General features: G+C 38.6%; 2 protein-coding genes across 4 annotated transcripts in view; one reads left to right on the forward strand and one right to left on the reverse strand.

Moving 5' to 3' along the window:
• Positions 1 to 1,994: 1,994 nt before the first annotated feature.
• On the reverse strand, positions 1,995 to 11,896 carry mrpl22 (mitochondrial ribosomal protein L22). Of its 2 annotated transcripts, XM_067423442.1 has the most exons (8): positions 11,686 to 11,896; positions 11,429 to 11,507; positions 11,281 to 11,323; positions 11,001 to 11,136; positions 10,852 to 10,917; positions 10,682 to 10,759; positions 10,475 to 10,544; positions 1,995 to 2,274 (listed from the first exon to the last, which is right to left on the reverse strand). In XM_067423442.1, exons 2-8 carry the CDS (start codon positions 11,454 to 11,456, stop codon positions 2,066 to 2,068), a joined length of 630 nt encoding a protein of 209 aa, XP_067279543.1. In that variant the 5' UTR covers positions 11,457 to 11,507; positions 11,686 to 11,896; the 3' UTR covers positions 1,995 to 2,065. The 2 variants fall into 2 exon arrangements, with proteins under 2 accessions (XP_067279543.1, XP_067279542.1); XM_067423441.1 differs by lacking the exon at positions 11,686 to 11,896 and having other exon boundaries at positions 11,429 to 11,585.
• Positions 11,897 to 12,190: 294 nt separating this feature from the next.
• gemin5 (gem (nuclear organelle) associated protein 5) overlaps positions 12,191 to 21,496 on the forward strand; it is a 44,616-nt gene continuing 35,310 nt past the window's right edge. For both annotated transcript variants that reach the window (XM_067423567.1, XM_067423568.1), the window contains exons 1-7: positions 12,191 to 12,462; positions 12,535 to 12,689; positions 15,902 to 16,083; positions 16,180 to 16,331; positions 18,039 to 18,140; positions 18,220 to 18,352; positions 18,440 to 18,602. In XM_067423567.1, the coding sequence (XP_067279668.1) occupies positions 12,321 to 12,462; positions 12,535 to 12,689; positions 15,902 to 16,083; positions 16,180 to 16,331; positions 18,039 to 18,140; positions 18,220 to 18,352; positions 18,440 to 18,602 (1,029 nt within the window). In that variant the 5' untranslated portion in view covers positions 12,191 to 12,320. The remainder of the gene's footprint in view (positions 12,463 to 12,534; positions 12,690 to 15,901; positions 16,084 to 16,179; positions 16,332 to 18,038; positions 18,141 to 18,219; positions 18,353 to 18,439; positions 18,603 to 21,496) is intronic.

Consider the following 21,496-nt stretch of genomic DNA (forward strand, 5'->3'; position numbering starts at 1 on the left):
AATTATTCCATTAGGCTACTTTCTCTGTGTAAAGTACACAACTGTGAATTTGTGAAAAGGGTAAAGTCATGCAGTAAGTGTTTAGTCAATATGCGTGTGGTTTACAGTGGCATCACCAACTACAAGCCTTGCAGCAGAATACACAGTTTTTAGTCGTTTTCACAGATCCGTGTAAACAGGGATCATTTTGACAACGTTGTCGCCTTGTAAGAGAAAACCTCAAAGGAACAACGTTTCCGTTTTTAGTACATGATCGCGTAAATACCACTGGTAAAATTAGCGCTTATCAGAATTTTCAAAAGTATGTGAAGTTTCGGCGCTATTGTTGCAGTAAACTTGCACAACGTTCTTGAATTAATTTATAGATGCACGCTAGTCTGTTATAATATGAACATCGACCTTACATTGTCACGCCCTCAAAAGATGATAATGAACAAAACAAACTGTGATTGGTTGCTTTACATGTCAGCCAGATGACCTCTTGAGCTACTTTTTCCCCCTTGTAATCAAACCCATGACCTTGGCATTGCTAGTGCCGTGGTTTACTGTTTGAGATGTACAGGAAGATACTAACAGTATATTTCCTAAATATACTTTTTATGATTTGAAGTACACTACAAGTGCATATTCAATACAATAAGGCACATTTCTTTTTCACAAGGGTTACTTTTCAAAGTTTTTTTTTTTTGTTAGTTAATGTGGTGGGGAAACAAACATTAAGGCCTTGCTGGTTTTGGAAGGGTGGGATACAATTTTCTATCCGACTCAAGGTTTACAAGGTCCCGGCTTAGATGGAGGGAATTGCACAAAGCAACACTATTCACTCAAATTATAAGCTATTAAGGAGCTGCTTCAATTTCACTCTTCTAATTTAACGAGAGGGACTAATGACACTGCAGAATAGGATAGAGGACCATGTCTGTTTCAGATAGAACAACCAGAGCTGGAAGGGGTTCAGGTAATTTGGCATTGAATTTTTTTTGGGTGAATTAAATCCACTTTATACAAATAAAAAATTCATTCCTCCCTGTGGAGACGAAACAGTTTTATATATTCAAATAATTTATAGACCTGCCTGATATACAGCAGGATCCAAGCATCTGGGACCACTATAAAAAGTTTTTTTTGTACATTCTTTTCTGATTTAGCACCAAAGTTCTTTACAATAAAGTTAAATTGAAAAATCTGAATCACAAAATGTCTAAAAATCATGTTCACCAGCATGACTTGAGAACGTTCCTTAAATAATATTTAAAAAGATTAATAAATACTGTAACCCAAACACATGTATTGCTCATTGTTCATGTTAGTTAATACACAACTGAGACCTTTGTAATTGTAAAGTGTTATCAATATAATAAAGTCAGAATTAGTCCAGTGATGTTTTGCATTGTATATAGGTGTACAAATCGAACCACTTCATATCTGTGTGTGGCGTACATTGACTAATTGATTTTTATTTGACCAAAAAACTTCTGCTCAAAAGTCTGTTTCTGGGGATGTTATAGTCTCATGCCTTCATTTGAGTGAGTGAGTGAGTGAGTGTGTGTGTGTGTGTGTGTGTGTGCTGGACTGTGCCAGGTTTTGTTTTACTTAAAAATTAAAAATAATAAAAATGTTACACCATTTCCCATTTGTTTCAAAGATGCGTCATTTTCTTGCACAGGTGTGTGCTCCAATTTTATGTGGATGAAAACTAAGCAAGGTCTTGTACCACCCAACTGAGCACTTTTTTGGGGGAAAAATAAAATAAAAATAAATTAAAGTCATTTTGTGTGAAAATGACCCTAACAGAGAATGAGATTTTTTTTCCCCCTTGAGAACATGTCCCATGTTCTGTACCTGATATATCCAAATTAATACATGTTGAATACAAATTTAATCAAAAGCTTGTGAACAATCTAATCATTAAATGTGTATCAATAGCCAGCCCCGACGTATAGTGTACATAGATACATACACATTAAACCACAAGCTGCAAAAGCTGTTCTTGGCATGATATCTTTATTCTACGATGATTATTTACATGAACACAGTTACAAAAAAAATCTAGGGTAATTTTACACTACAGTGAGTGTATAATTGTTCGGTTCCTCAGTTGCTCCACGTACTCCTTGGCCTGGTCGAATCCGGTCTTCTGCTCGATACTGGGCGGCACCCCCTCAACAAGCTTTACAAAATAGTGACAGTGCACTTTATCCATGATCCCGAACATGCCGCGTCCATGATAACGAATGCGCTTCAGGTATTTTCCTTTGCCAGAGAACGATTCAGCTGTAGAAGTCAGACCGAAGAAAATTAATTTCAACTGTTAGAATGACTGGTTTACTTTGAAAACAACAGCCATGTTTATCAAATGACATCAATTTGACATCAACACAGACCTACAACACACTTGTTATCTAGACACATGAATATTAAAATATGACCCTAGAGACTAAGGGCACCTTGATGCATTTAAAAAAATTTAACCTATATCTAATATACATGACAACCAACTGCCAACATGAGGTAGCCAAGAAATCTAGACGCACCCTAGCTGCAGCAAATCTAATATGCTGCGAGTGTCGTCTAGCAACTCTCAATACACTTCTGAGCTGTATTCCCCTAACTCTGGTCGGGCCAATCACATCGTATATAGTCGGTGGGCGGGGCTTAACATAATGACGGCCGAATTTCGCTTGGGCAACACAGAAGCTGGCGAATGGCGGTCTTTCGAATCAGCTTTGACCGGGACTCTGGAAGACTTGGAGTTAAGCTTTTCTCTGAGTAAAGAATGGCACTGAAGTCATTCTTAAAAATGGAAGATGTGTAATCTGTCAATGAGCTCTGCTTCAGCTTCATTGCTCTGGTTGGTTGTACACTATCCAAATGATGCACGCCGTGCAGAGGGAGTTTGAAAGACAACCGTTTATCCCGCCCCTCGGATTGAGCCCTGTCAATGGTGAGTTTCCAGACCAAACATCTTGATGTGGGTCTGGCTTGTCAGGCTAAACACGAGGGAGAAATAGGGTAGAAAATGTAAAATATCTAATAACATTTTCAGCACAATGAAGAGCATTACAGTCTCTGAACAAACCACACGTGTAAGTTTAACACAGAAAAAATAAGGTATAAGGTATATTTTTGCCCATTCTTTGAATTTTCGGTTGCTGGTCCATGTTTAGAGTAGCCTGACAAGCCAGACCTACATCAAGATGTTTGGTCTGGAAACTCACCATTGACAGGGCTCAATCCAAGGGGCGGGATAAACGGTTGTCTTTCAAACTCCCTCTGCACGCGATAGGATACGGTACACAACCAACCAGAGCAACAAAGGTGAAGCAGAGCTAGTTGACAGATAAAAAATTCGCCGTATCCGGTCGGCTAACTCTGAACACATCTTCCCTTTTTAAAGGGTCATGAAACCCCCCTGCTGCAGCGGTGTTTTTTCACACCTTCGATTTGAAAAAGCTTGTTAAAAGGGGAGTGGTCGACTGTGAAAAGGTGGGATGGTATTGTGTGGAAAGAGGGAATGTTTGCATAAATAGGGGAGTGTCTGTCAGTAGGTGCTGAGCGGTTCTGAGACATGTTCTTGGTTCATGTTGGCATTGTTTACCACAGAGAGATTAAATGAGGGATGAGTACAGCGAATGAGAGAGCTATGAGTGGCGTGCAGCAGAGATCGCAAATCATTCAGCTCTTCAAAGTTCAAACCAGCATAATTCAGTGAGAAATGAAAATAAATGTTATTCTGCATGACGAAATATTTTGCAAACGTGATAAAACTATATTTGTCCAAATATGCACGCTGTTTGGCAAGATGAACAACGCGCCGACTTGATAAGAGAACGTGAACCACCCAACATGCGATGCGACAGAGATGTGTAATTCTAGATCGGGGTAAAAGCGAAGAGGTTTGAGGCTAGTCTCGACCGCGCATTGCCGTGACGATCCGCGCTGTCTATCACTCGGCAGCTAAATCTATATTTGTCCAAATATGCAGCGGAGAGGACGTGGCTTTTGTTCATTAGCCTACAGATTACAGATCGGTTATTTTGCACTCCTGACATAGATAGTCAACGCTTGCAGGTTCGGCGTGCGATTCCTCAGGTGAATTTTACTTTACCGAGCCTTTGTAGCAAAGGCTTCCACAGACGGCGCCGGTTACAGCTCGCTCGGCGCGCTTTACGTTATTTCGTATCAGCACAACGCCTAGCTTTCCTCCGTGACTTTTCCGCACGCTGCTTCCAAAACTTCCCCACCATATCTCTACAATAAAGATGTAAGACGAGCCTGACAGAAGTGACTGTCTCATGTATATTAACTAAATTATCTTGTATGCATACTACAGCGGGGATTGGACTGAATGAGCTTCATGTCATGAATATATATCGAGAATTGCTCAGAGCGCTCGACGTCAGCATGTGCCCAGCTGCCCATACTTGGGCCGAAAAGGCCGTGCCGACGTCAGCATTTGTGACGTTGCTCCGACTAAACTTTTCAAACCGGAAGACAGAAATCGCTCTGAAAAATGCAAAAATAACTATTTTCACATATGCATACCATTAATGAGTACCCTTAGTGTTTTCAATGATGTGCAGCCTATACATATCTGTTTACATCTCAAAAAAAGTGTTTTGGGGTTTCATGACCCTTTAAGAATGACTTCAGTGCCGTTTTTTGTTCTTTTCTCAGAGAAAAGCTTAACTCCAAGTCTTCCAGAGTCGCGGTAAAAAGTCGATCTGTGGGTTTGTAGATTTCATTAAATTAAATATGTAAACTTTATTTAACAAAATTAATTTCTTGTTTTTTTGACAGTTTTTTGCATTGAAATTATTTAAAAATTACTGGAATAAAATCTACTAAATGTGGTTGTTAAGAATTTAGCTATTATTTTGGAATAATTTCAACTCGAGAGAATATTGAATTAATCCAACATGATACAAATGAGCTGTTTTCAATTTTGAAGCATTTCCTGTTAAAACGCATGCTTAATGCAGCTCACAGCACGAGGCACACATGCACTGGAGTTCCTCAATGCAGACTCATTTCTGACAAAGGTAAGGACTATTATGTAATTTATATTTGAAAAAGCTGTTGTAAATTGTCCAAGTTGTCTACTTGATGTAATATGAATGTCATTTTTAATATATAGGGGCCTATAGGACCTTAAAGGTGCAATGTCGTTGCTGCCTATGTGTGGATCAGATTTAATCAAAAAATGGGTCTGGGATGAGTACATGAAATTTTATTTTGTGTGAACTAACCCTTTAATTTGGTTTTCGTCAGTAAATTTTAAAGGAAAAAGCATTATTTTTCACATATTTAACTTATCTAAAATGTGCTGTTGATTTTGATTGGTTAGCTTGTCCAGGGTGTTGCTATGCTATTGGCACTGTTTAGAGCATGTTTGGTAAATGTCATGGCCCTTAGAGGAGATATCATTAATTAATTTCTTTCTTTTAGGATGAACATTGTCCTGTTGATATGACGAGAGGTGGTCATCCGCTGCATGACAGAATTCTTTGGGGAACGTACAGGAGATCTCATCAAAGAATTCAACGTATGCAAACTTGATTTCAATATACCAAATGTGTGAATTTAAATAAATTATTGTTGGTTACTTAACCACAATACTGTTGACTGGACTTAACTTGTTTGATCAGAATTGTAAGATACAAATAGAGTTTCAGATTTTCTCTTTTATTCAGTTTTTCTTATAGGTTTTGAGTCTCACTGCTGTTTATGGTTGCAGGACAATGAAGAACAGTCAGGAATTGAACAGCTTGTGATGGCAGTAATTGTGACCAGGACAGGAGCTTCAATTGACAGTCTAAAGGACACTGGAATTGTTATCGAATGCTTGGAAGTTCTCATAGGCCTTGAAGTTGCAGTTCTGATGGTAAAGAATAGTCAATGTTCACACTGAGAATACAAAATTGGTGACTTGTTGGCAATAAAATGAGTTTGTAATTCATCTTTGATGTCTGTCTGTTATTCATACCTGCAATCAGATTTAATTAAATTATTTTAATTAATCCACTCATTAAAAATAATAATACCAACTTAATTTTGTGTTAAATCAAAACAATTCCATTAAGTAGTATTCATTACCAAAGTCAGGTTTTTGTCCAAGGAAACCAATATTTTGTTTAAATTTTACTTAATTATTTTGTGTGATGTTGGCAGTTACTCATTTTGAATGGTTTATTTTTAATGTGCTCATTTGATTAATTCTAACTCAATTTTTAAGTGTTGTTGAATTTAATTAATAACATTGCTTGTAATCTGTTGCCTCAATTTTATTGAGTAGATATAGGGTATTATTTTTTACAGTGAAAGCTGATTCGAAAGACCGCCGTTCGCCAGTTTCTGTGTTTACTAGAAGCACGCAAACGCAACTCGGCCATCGTCATTATGGCCCTGCCCACCGACTCTATACACGATGTGATTGACCCGGCAAGAGTTAGGGGATTACAGCTTAGAAGGGTATTGAGAGTTGCTAGACGACACTCGCGGGCAGATTAGATTTGCTGCCGCTAGGGTGCGTCTAGATTTCTAGGCTATGTTTAGAGCACTAGAGTATAAAAACTTGAAAAGCTCTTGCTCCGGTCTGTATCTGATCTATATGATCCACATGGTGAGCATTCAGTGTTGTTAAACTAATCACGTTGTTCTGTGCAGAAAGCGCTCTCATAGGCCCTGCCCCAAATGGCACACTTCATGTGCACTTTCTGTGGTCTTCTGGACTTACAATGGCCGCTGCGTGCGCTTGTTCGTTAAGTCCACAAGACTGTAGGGTGTCCCATTTGTCATTTTAGGTCTCAGAAGGGTGCTCGCAAGCGCCCCCTTATAGGTCAGCATGCGCCCTCGATGCGCACTTAATATCAATATCAATATTATGATATTGGCGATATATGGTTATTACCTACCCCTCAAACATTGAATTGAAGTATCATATAGATTCTGTAAATCGGTAACTAATAGACTAGGGTACTATAATGACGCTGGCTTGTAAACATGAGCATCTCGTTAATTTGGCGTTTGAAAAAAATAAAAGCCATGAAATTATATTCATATGACATGCTGAAACATATGCCACTGTACCTGGGATGAAGACATTTCACACGCAGTGCAAGCAGAACACCTGCATATGAACTCCTTCTACAGTGTAAAGGGTAGTGATGCGCGGGTCTGCTTTTTTTCCAACCTGTGGATGCTGCTTTTATTAAATTATTTGGCCCACTCCACCAAATAATGGTCCAAAGGAGCACTGTATATATTTTTACAACCCGCCCCGCAGCCGCGACCATTAAATAGACATACTAGGAATTGTAATGTAAACGAAAACCACATTTATTTAAGCCTGAAAGTGCTTGGAAACATTACCCTGTAAACGAAAATGAACCATAAATCAGGTCATACTAATAACAAGATAATGATAAACATTTTCAACATTTACAAAGCACGAACCTCATCTCTCTCGGCAACTTCTTCACTATCATTCTCCCACTCATAAACTTATTTATCTTTGACTCGCTTGGCTGGCTGGCTGGCAGGAGCTGCTTGGCTAGCCGCTTTGTGACGTGCCATGTGACGGCAAAGGTTTGGGATATCACACAAGTTATGTTGCTACGGCCGTCATATTGTAACCTTATCAAAGAACCTAATAAAACATGAAATAGATATTCCCAAATATTTAATATAGGCTATAGGGAATTGCAGGCAACATACACAGATTTTTTATTTATTTTGTTTTTAATGACCCGCCCCAAACCGCGACGCAAATAAAGTGACAATTTCTTTACCAGCCCAAACCCGACCATCACTCAGGGCTATCATGGTTGTCATGTCAACAAATGCACTCACGCATCCCCTGATGTAGGATGCCTGATTTTACGACAGTAGTAGAGGACAACTGTTTCCCAACTGTAGGGGGACCCCGAGAGCAAAAGTAACCTAGTGCTGATTTAATAGTTCTCATTAATATTCAACGAGCCAAGCTGCTTGACTCCGATTGGCTAACAGCCAGGCTCTTGTTGGCTAGCTATCTAAATCTAACCAGCAACCTTTACCCAGGGCAACAAATAGAGGAACTTTGTTTACCATCAGCTGGAATTGCTGCAGAAATGGCTTCTTCGGGTGTATATATATATATATATACACATACACACACACGACGTTCAGCCATCCTTGCTATACGAAAACTCTCACTGAGCTAGACATTTTATGTGGGTGCGGTCTCAAATGGGCTAGCCCATGAATAGTAATGAGATCAGGCAACGATCAGACTGAGCAGCTTTTATAAATGGCCTGATTTATTTATTTTCAGTGGCTAGAGCTGACAGAGGAGGTAGCAGTTCATTTGTTGTGTTCATCACATTCACAACATAACACAAATGGACAATTATTTAAAAAATACAAGTAAAAATGTTTTGTGTGGCAGGTCATCCTGTATAGGGCATTCATCTTTCAGACGAATACAATCAGTATACAAAAAGTTTCGGCCGATAACCTTCTGCGGAAAAGCGTTGGAAGTGCGTTCTCCCTGTTCAAGATGCTTACTGCACGTCTGACGAGCGTAACTGGTCGCGTAATCATTTGAACTGCATAGGCACTTTCAACACTTTTTCCATAAACTGAATATGGAAGGCGATCGGCCGAAACTTTACTTTATTAAGTTTTAAATATGGATATTTTTCTTACACAAACACATCAATTCAATGTCATATACACCTAGGACAGCTTGAGGGTTAGTAAATCATGGGCTAATTTTCATTTTTGGTTGAACTAACCCTTTAAAGGGGGGGTGAAACACTCAGTTTCAGTCAGTGTCATGTCAATCTTGAGTACCTATAGAGTAGCATTGCATCCTGCATATCTCCGAAAAGTCTTTATTTTTTTTATAATTATATAAGAAAGATGCGCTGTTCCGAGTCTTTCCGAAAAAAGCCGAGCGGGTGGGGGCGTGTCGTGTGAGCGGAGCTAAATAATGACGTGTGCAGCAGCGCGCTGCAGTGAGGAAAGTGATTCGCTCAGTGAGGAAAGTGATTCGCTCAGTGAGGAAAGTGATTCGCCCGCCGCGTGAGGAAAGTGATTCGCTCTGTGAGGAAAGTGATTCGCCCGCCGCGTGAGGAAAGTGAGTCGCTCTGTGAGGAAAGTGATTCGCTCTGTGAGGAAAGTGATTCGCTCAGTGAGGAAAGTGATTCGCTCAGTGAGGAAAGTGATTCGCCCGCCGCGTGAGGAAAGTGAGTCGCTCTGTGAGGAAAGTGATTCGCTCAGTGAGGAAAGTGATTCGCCTGCCGCGTGTGGAAAGTGAGTCGCTCTGTGAGGAAAGTGATTCGCTCTGTGAGGAAAGTGATTCGCTCTGTGAGGAAAGTGATTCGCTCTGTGAGGAAAGTGATTCGCCCGCCGCGTGAGGAAAGTGAGTCGCTCTGTGAGGAAAGTGATTCGCTCAGTGAGGAAAGTGATTCGCCCGTCGCGTGAGGAAAGTGCTAATACAGATCGACCGCCGGCCTATCAGTGGGTAAGTCAGTAGCTACTGGTTATATCACCTGTTTAGCATCCTACAAGCCAGCGCTTTGATGGGCGTAGCCTGTTGCTTTCGCTCTCTTCCTCTCTCTCTCACGCGCTTCCGGTAGAATTGTCCGTAAGGCCCATACAAGGAAATTCCGCCCCCGTTAACGTCAAAGGGGACGCATGATCTCAAAAAACTTGCCGAAACTTATGACTAACCGGAAGTAGTATTTTTGACAAAGAAATACTCCCATCAAACGTCCACCTTAACTTTTGAAACTTTGTCTATGTTTAGTATGGGATTCCAAGTCTTTAACAGTGTAAAAAGATCAGTATGCATGAAACAGCATTTCACCCCCCCTTTAACATGAACTAATAATGAACATTACTTCTACAGCATTTATAAATCTTAGTTAATGTAAATCTAAACATTAACTAAAACATGTTAAATGTTTAAAGCTGTGTCTGTTATCATTGCCTAATGCACTGATAACTGACATGAACATAAAATATATTGCACTATTAGTTCATTAATGCATTAACTTATGTTAACAAAGGAGACCTAATAGACAAGTGTTACCAAAAAATTTTGTAAGCAAAACCACCAAATGTCTTTTTATCAAAACCTTATGTTCGTAAAATTGTATGTATTTTTTTGTTTAGGTTTTATTTCAGTTTAAAAACTAGTTAGACTGGAAGAAAACCCCACATCAAAGCATGTTTTGCTAGCATGTCAAAATGTTCACTTGTGGGGTTTTTTTTGGGGGGGGGGGGGGGGGGGATTTATGAAATGTTTAAGCTCTGTAGGGTTGCTTATGAAAGATACATTTTAGATAGATAGATAGATAGATCTTGTACTTTATACTTTTAATAGCTAAAAAATACACACACACACACACTCACACGCAAAACACTTGAAAAAAAAAGAAAAGAAGTGTATGAATAGCTTTTGATGTTTGGCATTTTAGTGACTTACCAATATATAGATTTGATTTGTATTCCACATTGTGATTCCTGACCGCCATGTCTTGAGCTTCCAAAAGAACCTTTAACACAAACAGATAAATCCCTGTAACTTTGTGTAATTATAAGCACATTATTTTTTACAGAAAAAAACATATTTAAATCAATATTACTTGAGCAGTTTGAATTATATTTTTAAGTCATATCACTGTATTTTTACCTCTTTGATTATATTAGCTCCCTTCTTGTCATTGAACTCGAGCTGAGCGATTGCCTGGTCAATGGTCATACCCCTGATCTGTAAAACACATGCATCACTAAAATATTGCAACAAACTTCATATCATCATCATTACTCCATATACCATATAATTATCAGCATATCACTCACCAATTTAGCCAAGTACCACATCTTGTCTTTGCTGTATTTAATCTGACGTCTGCAGTGATGGATCTCCTATTCCACATAAACAAAAACACAGCATAATTTAAACTTAATTCATTCACATAATGTAAAAGTAAATTAAATGAATTACTAACAGCTGGTCTGCGTGATTCATCTTTCTTTTGTGGTGGATATACAACCAGATTTCTCCTATCCCAGTTTTTGCTGTTGAATTCTGAGCTTGTGTGAAGACATGACACATGTGGCAATGTAGATGAAGATCCAAGCAACCTGATGAAAAATAGCAAAACATTAGAGAAAATCTGTGTCTCAAACCCCAACGATTGTTGCCCAGAAATACCATTTATCTAGATAGCTATTTGAGACAATCTTTGTCCTTTCCTTTGCACTGAGAACTGCATGGGATGTTCTCACCTAGAGCGAATATGTCCACAAGCACGACCAATGGAGGCTAAACCTGTCGATAATGTGCATATAGTTCCCAGTTAGATCAACAGCAATTAAAATGCCTATATATATATGCCTATATAACTACAAAGTAGGTATATTTGGTTTGACTCACCAGCCCATGTCACCGTGGAGGCCGCCATGTTGATATTAGAGATGTCCGATTCGTGAGGGAATCGTTTTTTGATTCAAATCTTTTTGATGAGTCGGTTGAACACAAGCATTGTATTTACTCAAATGAGTACTGAGTAATATTAATTAATCACACGCACTTACTAGAGTTAGGGGTTGGTTTAAGGTTATAGTTACTTGTAACGATGCATACTGTACTGTTATTACTATAGTAAGTACATAAAATATAGTGTTGTTTACCTTTTTCGATGACAGATTCGTGACGTTGCGTTTTATGAGCCGAATAGGCTGTAACAATGAACAGTCTCGTATTAAAATAAAATACACTCAAATTGAGTAGAAAAAACGTCAGTAAGGACCTCCATGTCTTTACAGGGACGTTTATGAGTAGTTAATATGTCACAATAGGATGTCACGGACTGACTCGTATAAAATATTCGCTAAAATGGTGTTGCGAACAGGTTCTTTGAAACGAACTGTCCGAGAGAACCGATTCTCGGAAATGAGAATAGGTTGAATGTGTTACGACACTGCGCTTTGCGGCAAATGCCACTGCAGATTAGTTAAAAAGTTATACTTTTGTTATTAATAATATGATTGTTTCCGACTAAAATATTCTATTTATAAATAAGGCTCACTAACATTTTTCCTACCAACACATTTATTGAATATGTTGGTCTTGAAAGAATGTTAGATTTGACTATCTCTGTGGTCCCTTCTCGCGTTCCGTATCATTTTTTACAACACACGCTGTCGTTATTCGGCAGCTGGTGTGTTTTCGGCAGCATGAGTACATGTGAGAAGCGAGTTCACTGTCTGTCATCATCCGTTGATTTACTTTCTGGTCTTGATGCAGCGAAATTTTGCTCTTTATAATGCACCAAAGACATCTGCCAGCCTCTCCAAACTGGTACTGTTCACGCTGCAGTGACATAAATGGAAAGGGAGTACTTGGTTTTGGGGCAAAGAATAATATCTATCTGGTAAATGTGACCGCTGCATCTCCAGCAGTCACAGGTAAGAACCCAGGGTGCTTTCATTCAATTCAAAATCACATCGATCTGATCTGACCGGTGCTTCTTTCTACAGGTGAACTCAGTGGGCACACTGAAAGAGTTTCTGGTTTTGCATTTTGCTCCCATGATGGACAAGAACACATCTGTGCCAGCACTTCGGACGATAAGACAGTCAAAATCTGGGATTCTGAACAGAAAATTCTGCTAAAAGAACACAATGTCCACCAAGTGAGTGAATATTTTACCTGCCATTCTGTTTAGAGTTGTGACTGGTTCACAAGTCGTTCTAGATTGCGGCGTTCTGTCTTCATATTTTCATTTTTACCTTATATAGTGGCAGAAGTATACATTTTTAACTGCCTTGGCTACATTTACAGCACACTGCCAACAAAATAAATACATTTTGTTTTTTATCAGCATATTTGAAATGTCTGAACAAAAATATAGAGTAACTCTAATATTTATTTATATATTTCTTTAAACAATTTTTCTTTACGAAAGTTTACAATTTTGATTATTTTCATTTGCAGTAACATTTGGTAGTTTTACATCTATAATGTAACTGATAATGTAATTTTGCCCATTGGGAATTAATCGGATGATTGTCGTTTGATAATTGTTATTGTTACTCTATAACAGTTAAGAGTATAATAATAGTTACTCTTTTCATTACACACATTTCATTACACACTTTTGACAACCTTATCTGTCAGACTAAAATTCACACTGGTGACATTTAAAAAAGCAGTGTTTACAACAACATTTGACATGAAACGGCAAATGCGGCTATAATATAACTTGATGACAACCATAAAATCATAACTACCGTTGCTAGATATTTAAATAAGCAATATGTTTGGGGAGTTACATTTCTGTGATGTATAGCCCAGTGAAACGACTTCTCGAATGAGAGAAATAGCTTTCTAGGCTCTTTATTTTGTCCATTTTGATTGCATATTACAAGGACATATGAATAAAAAAAATAATGTGCACTGAATATTGTTTTTAAATAAATACTACACTATTCCATAAAAATAGGAATTCTCCATTTTGATTTCATGGTGATGAAATACCAACTATTTAAAGGGTTAGTTCACCCAAAAATTAAAATTGTGTCATGAATTACTCACCCTTAGGTTGTTCCAAACCCGTGAGACCTCCGTTCATCTTCTGAACACAAATGAAGATATTTTTGATGAAATCTGAGAGCTCTCAAATAGACAGCAATTTAATTACCACCCCAAGGCCAAGAAAGGTAAAAACATTGTTGAAATAGCCCATGTGACCACAGTTGTTCATCCTTAATTTTATGGTAAGCTGGCATTCGAAAGCACTGCACTGTATTTACAACGTTGAAAGTGTTCTCGTCAAAATAAAGGTTCGACCACTGCAGTCACATGGAGTATTTTAACGATGTCTGTACTACCTTTCTGGGCCTTGAAAGTGGTTGTTGCGTAGCTGTCTATGGAGGGGTCAGAGCTCTCGGAGTACATTAAATTTCTTCATTTGTGTTCTGAAGATAGTCTTGCCAATTTAAATATTCAAGCAAAAAGATGCAAAACGGAACTCCGTTCATTACTCGCTGTGTGGGAAAACAAATCCAGAATTTGTTTAGATTCAGACAGCATGTGAATACTAGATTCAACGTATCGGACGTATCGCTAACGGATCGTCATTTCGACATATTGCAAAGAACTGCTAATTTTATATGGTGGAAATAGAATATATATTACAATTTTCACATTAGTAAATAGCATTTACAGCTCTTTGCACTTAGTGTAAATATCATCGCTAAGAAAATGTTATTTTCACTTGGTGTAAGTAGAATCTAGTTGCTATTAAATAGCATTTACAGCTATTTGCACTTAGTGTAAATATCATCTATCGCTAAGAAAATATGTTATTGTAAATAGAGTAATCTAGTAAATAGAATCTAGTTGCTATTAACACTTAGTGCAAATAGCCGCTTCCTTTCTTAAAGGGGGGGGGGGGGGGGTGAAACACTCAGTTTCAGTCAATCTCATGTCAATCTTGAGTAGTATTGCATCCTTCATATCTACGAAAATTCTTTAGTTTTATTATATTTATAAAAGAAATATGGGCTGTACCTAGTCTTTCCGGAAAAAAACAAGCGCCTGGAGGCGTATCGTGTGGGCGGAGCTAAAGAATGATGAGCGCGCAGCTACTGCACGAGAGCTTCTGAAAACTGACATCCTCAAGCATGGAGATGAAAGCGTTACCCTAAATAAACCATGGCTATCAGATTCAACTAATACATATATGATCCAGAATCAGATCCGGAGGCTGAAATAAATTGAACAGGAGAAACAGCAACAGCAGGACGTCCGTCTCTGTGGTATGTCAACATTTGTGTGTTACTCGCAGTTTATGAGGACATGATTTGGTTTATGGACTATTGTATGCGACTAAACCTTAGCAGTAGCAAGCAAAACGGTTTTGCACGTCAGACTAGTGTAACGTTATACATAGAACAACAATGGAGTAACCGTTAGCGCATTTGAATGACGAAGCACGCTTTGTGAGAACGCTAGGTTTATGTTTGGGTGGTTTTACAATAAGCAAACTGACACCTATAGTGGTCAGCTAAACAAATGTATTTAAACACACACCATAGATCGCATGCTCCATTGATAAATTAACTAACGTTATACACGATCGTGTTGTTTACTGATGTTTACTTATGCGACGATAGCCAACAGCATAGACATTGAAGCAGTTTTACTCACCGTCTGTTTCCAAAGCATGACCGTGAACCTTTATCGTCACCGCTCCGTCAAAAACACACTTCTTTGGTAACTGTTTTGATTTCCTGAAGTCCTGACAGCAGTGACCGCGGAGATCCACTTTTGCGACTGTTGTGTGATGTTGTGCCGCTTCTCGTCATTTCTGCGTTCAAATCTGTTCAAATGCAGCGCTGCCTTCCCGGAATGCTGTGCTGAAGCGTTGAAGTCGTTCGACATCACCAATAGGAATAAAGCAAAGCGCGGTGCGACAGAAGTGTTGCACGGACGACTGGATCTGCACCTGGTAGCATTTGCTCTTGCCGTGCATTTGCTCTTTCGCCTCAGTCGCGCGCACCCTTCCGGGAGAAGAGCCCGTACGCCACATACAAGGACCTTCCGCTCTATCGACGTCAAGCCGACCCATACTCGGAAAAAAACTCTCCGAAACTTGTGAGAAACCGGAAGGAGTATTTTTGACACAGAAATACTCCATCAAACATCCAACTTAGTTTTTGAAACTTTGTCTATGTTTAGGATGGGAATCCAAGTCTTTAACAGTGTAAAAAGCTCAGTATGCATGAAACAGCATTTCACCCCCCCTTTAAATCACCTTCCATTGGTGGATGTGGCAATACATCTCTGCATGTAAATGAACAACACATGTAAACCATAGTGATTGTATTTGCGTTTGAACAGAACACCATCTCTGCGGTCCACTGGTCTCCGGTGCAGAAACTTCTGCTGGTCACAGGGGATGAAAAGGGCATCGTGGTGTGCTATCGCTTCAGCAGTAATGACACCCAGAGCTTCTTCCCCGAACCTCGAACAATCTTCTGCCTATCCTGCTCTCCACATGAAGAAAACTACATCGCAGTGGGGTAGAGGCTTGTTATATTATTATTTAATCATTGTGATCCTAGAAAGACCCTGACTCATTAGCGGTGCTTGCTAATTGTGTATGCTTCTTCCTAAAGGTATAAGGATGGAATGATAGTAGTAATAGACATCAGTAAGAAAGGGGAGGTGACCCATCGGCTGAGGGGGCATGATGATGAGATTCATGCGTTGGCATGGTGCCCTCGTCCCAGTGAAGAGCCTCTATATGGACGGTCAGAAGACAATGCGGGTAAGCAACTTCAAGATCCATTTTGCTTCAGTCAGTTAGTTACCATTAAAGGTAGGGTAGGCAATGTTTCGGAGTGGCTAGCGATAGCAAACTAGCTTGGAAAGCATGAGATCCCACCCTCCTTTCAGAGCATCTCCAAAGCCATGCCTCCATCAAAACACATGAACGTGCGTTAAATCATCCTATTTCTCAAACATGTTATTTAGCCCGCTTCTATTATTGATTGCTATGGGGATGTGAAGGTGACACATCTGATATTTTAAGAGAGTCATTGAACTTAACACGCAGGGGTCCTCTCTATGCTGTCATTTCCTGTTTTTTCCCCCTGCTAGGACAGAAAAGGACAGAATGTTCACGCATACCTGTTTTTTCTCATCACAGTCGTGATGTTGACCATCACAGTTTAGAACATGCATCAGAACCGCGTCTTCTCACAGCAGATTGTGTGTGTGACGGAGGGATTCTTGCCACTGTTTTGACTCCTTTACACATTTTATAAGCTCTTCACGAGTTCTCAGCTGCTCAAAATACCATCATATGTAAGCTACAAACAGACAATGAGCGCACTTAGACCTGCACACAACATAGTTTTTTATGTTCGGTAAGTTCTGTCATGAAATATACATCATGAAAGCCGACCAATCAGGTTCACTGCAAAAAAATGCTTTTCTTGCTTAGTATTTTTGTCTTGTTTCTAGTCAAAATATCAAACATTTAACATTAAAGCTACACTGTGTGATATTGTCCCCCATCTAGTGGTGTAAAGGTATATGACCATCCAGTGAATAATAGTTTCTGTTCCTCTCAATTCTGATTTCGTTTTAACTCCTACGGTGGCCAATTTAGTCCAAGATTAACTTGGCAATCCCCCTCTTCACATTCGACACGGTGCCATCGAGTGATAAAACGCGAAAGGCGAAGCTTGAATTTACGGGTATGTCCCTCTTTGGCTAATGTACTTTCAAGATGGAGGGCCAACATGGCGACCAGCATTCGAACCCCTCACCCGTATGTATTTTCAATGGCATATTATAAACTTACGAGAATACTTTATTACGTGAAAGAAGTAAATATACATTAATGAGCACATATATTTTTGAAAGAACTAAGTGTTTTTAGCTAAGAATAAACTAAAAAAGTTACAGTGTAGCTTTAAGAAACATTTACTAGACAAGTAAAAATTATTGTCTTGTTTTAGGGAAAAAATAACTGCCAATGGCTTATTTGCTTATTTTAAGAAGAAAAAAATCTTAATTTTGAGTATTTCTTTACCCAAAACAAGACAATTACTTTTGCTTGTCTAGTAAATACTTCTTGTTTTAAGAAGTTTTAGATGTTTGGACTAAGAACAAGACAAAAAAAAAACATTTTTTGTAGTGTTGTGATCATATCCCTATGAACTACAAGTGTCAACACACCTTAAGTTTACAAGATTTCCTCAATATTCCCAATAAATGCTTGAGAATTTGACATTTACATTTGAAAATGAAGAATTTAGAACATACATTGTCATACAACATTTTAAAAAGTGAACTCAAGTATGAACCATGTGTCCATACCTGACATTGGAGAATGTTATTGTTACATTATTGAATAATTAACTTAAAATAAAGTACTTTAAATAAAGATTTTGTGTCTAAGGTGTTTGAAAATAGACTGTGATGTGACACAAAACAATAAGTGACATGTCCTTGACTCTTTCCATAGATGGAAGCAATGGGGCGACAGAGGGAGCAGAAGTGGGGTGTTACCTGGCCTCGGGTAGTCGAGATCAGACCGTGCGAATATGGAGCACAGCCAGAGGCAAAGGTGACAAAGAGAAATGACTGCACATACAGTGTATCTTTCAGGTGCAGTGTCATTGAGTCCACCGTGTGTCTCTTTTCAGGTGTAATGACGCTGAAACTTCCCTTCCTAAAAAGACGAGGAGTGGGAGTTGATCCAGCGTTGAAGGAGAGACTTTGGCTGACAGTCCACTGGCCTAAAGGGAGACCTTCGCAGATTGTGTCCAGCTGTTTTGGGTATGGTTGTGTTGATGTGTTTGTGTGTTGGAGGATGTTTTGTTGTCAATGAACATGAGTGGACTCACTGTGGATGTTGGCGTGCAGCGGTGAGATCGTAGTGTGGGATCTCATGAAGTCAGGCAAGCAGAAGTGGAGTCTATTGGGCAGTTCCCCAGATGGACAGAATCACAGCCGTATCGTCTTCAACATGAGCTCGTTTTGCTCAGGGGACAGAGAACTTCTGCTCAGCACCTCAATGGACAGAGAGGTAAGAACTTCCTCCATTAGAATGTGCTTGTAAACAATTTAAACCAAACTCTGCTAACACTTCACAGAATAAATACCTTTATTACTCCTTACAAAATAACCATTTTCTAAAATTGTGGTATGATATTATGATATAATTTATGTGATTATCTTTCAGTATCATGGTATTTGAGTATAATCAGTGTGATATTTACAGTATACAGGTACTGGTCATATAATTAGAATATCATCAAAAAGTTCACTAATTCCATTAAAAAAGTGAAACTTGTATATTATATTAATTCATTAAACACAGACTGATATATTTCAAATGTTTATTTCTTTTAATCTTGATGATTATAACTGACAACTAAGCAAAATCCCAAATTCATTATCTAAGAAAATTATAATATTGTAAAAAGGTTCAATATTTAAGACACCTAGTGCCACACGCTAATCAGCTAATTAACTCTAAACACCTACAAAGGCCTTTAAATGTTCTCTCAGTCGAGTTCTGTAGGCTACACTATCATAGGGAAGACTGCTGACTTGACAGTTGTCCAAAAGACGACCATTGACAGCTTGCACAAAGAGGGCAAGACACAAAAGGTCATTGCAAAAGAGGCTGGCTGTTCGCGGAGCTCTGTGTCCAAGCACATTAATAGAGAGGCAAAGGGAAGGAAAAGATGTGGTAGAAAGAAGTGTACAAGCAATAGGGATAACCGCACCCTAGAGAGGATTGTGAAACAAAACCCATTCAAAAATGTGGGGGAGATTCACAGAGAGGACTGCAGCTGGAGTCAGTACTTCAAGAACCACTACGCAAAGATGAATGCAAGACATGGGTTTCAGCTATCGCATTCCTGGTGTCAAGCAACTCTTGAAAAACAGACAGCATCAGAAGCATCTTGCCTGGCTAAAGACAAAAAGGACTGGACTGCTGCTGAGTGGTCCAATGTTATGTTCTCTAATGAAAGTAAATTTTGCATATCATTTGGAAATCTGGGTCCCAGTGTCTGAAGGAAGAGAAGAGAGGCACACAATTCACGTTGCTTGAGGTCCAGTGTAAAGTTTCCACAGTCAATGATGTTTTGGGGTGCCATGTCATCTACGGGTGTTGGTTCACTGTGTTTTTTTTAAGGTCCAAGGTCATTGCAGCCGTATACCAGGAAGTTTTAGAGCACTTCATGCTTCCTGCTGCTGACCAACTTTATGGAGATGCAGATTTCATTTTCCAACAGGACTTTGCACCTGCACACAGTGCCAAAGCAACCAGTACCTGACTTAAGGACCATGGTATCCCTGTTCTTAATTGACCAGCAAACTCGCCTGACCTTAAACCCATAGAAAATCTATGGGGTATTGTGAAGAGGAAGATGTGATATGCCAGATCCAACAATGCAGAAGAGCTGAAGGCCACCAACCTCTCATAACACCTGAGCAGAGCCACAGACTGATCGACTCCATGCCAATTCAGGCAAAAGGAGCCGCAACTAAGTAATGAGAGCTGTACATGCTCATACTTTTAATGTTATAGTTTTCAGTTGTCCAAGAGTTCTAATTGGTTTTAAAGGAGTGGTTTCATGTGATTTAACTTTTTTAACTTTAGTTAGTGTGTAAAGTTGCTGCTTGAGCATAAACAGTATCTGCAAAGTTACAGCGCTGAAAGTTCAATGCAAACGGAGATATTGTCTTTTAAAGTTACGGCAGTTTATTGCCTACAAAAATTGCCGGTTTGGACTACAGCAAGCTTCTTCCAGGGTTGGTGACATCATAATCCCTTGCTAGTCACCCCACATGTGACTTCTGCCCGTAATGGTAAGGGGCATGGCGTTTCCGGACAACCTGTTCTTGGCACTTCAGCCAATAAAAATACATGAAACTACATTTGGCCATCTAACCAATCTAAGACCATTGTGTTTTTGGAGGGATGGGCTTCATACAAGCAGAAAGCAAACGAGCCGTTCAAAGGACAGTGGAGACAGCGGTGTGGAAAAAAGGTAAAATATAAGAAAAATACAGTGTTTAAAAAAAAAAGTATTAAGACGTTATACTGCACCCCATAAACACAACCAAGCCTAGGAAAAAAAACACTTAACCACCCCTTTAAATAATATTCTAATTTTCTGAGATACTGAATTTGGGATTTTGCTTAGTTGTCAGTTATAATTATCCAAATTAAAATAAATAAACAGTTGAATTATATCAGTCTGTGTGTAATGAATTAATATAATATAAGTGTTTCACTTTTTGAATAGAATTAGTGAAATAAATCAACTTTTTGATGGTATTCTAATTATATGACCAGCACCTGTATATACTTCACACACACACACCACAAATGTTTATGAAGTAAATATATAATGCATAATTATTTGAGTTGCACTTTATTTTAAAGTATTTTCACTTGCGTGTTCTTACAGTGTACTTAACTAAGAAAGTACTGGGTAATATAAGGTAACTACATGGGTTAAGGTTAGGTTTAGGGGTAGGTTCAGGTTTAGTACCTAGTTACCAGAGGCAGACAGTAGTGGAGTATTTTTACTTTCCATGTAATTAAATTCTTCAAGTATATGTACTTTATCAGTGTTCTTTTTTGGAAAACTTACTTCACAATATTCCAAAACATAATATTGTACTTTTTACTGCACTGCATTTTATATTGAATATCATTTAATACTTAATTATATTAAAAATGTAGTGCTGTGTACTTTTACTCAAGTAAAAGTAATTCAAATTTTACTTGAGCACAAGTAAGAAACTATATGAAATACTATATGTTTAATGTAATTAAAAGTTAAATAAATAAAAAAAACACTTTTATTTATGAAATGTAGTGCAGTAAAAAATATGACATTATATATTGTGATTTGGAATGTAGTGACGTAAAAGTTTTCCACAGAAAAACATTGACAA

The sequence above is a fragment of the Pseudorasbora parva genome, chromosome 18, assembly GCF_024679245.1.
Source record: "Pseudorasbora parva isolate DD20220531a chromosome 18, ASM2467924v1, whole genome shotgun sequence".
NCBI lineage: Eukaryota > Metazoa > Chordata > Actinopteri > Cypriniformes > Gobionidae > Pseudorasbora > Pseudorasbora parva.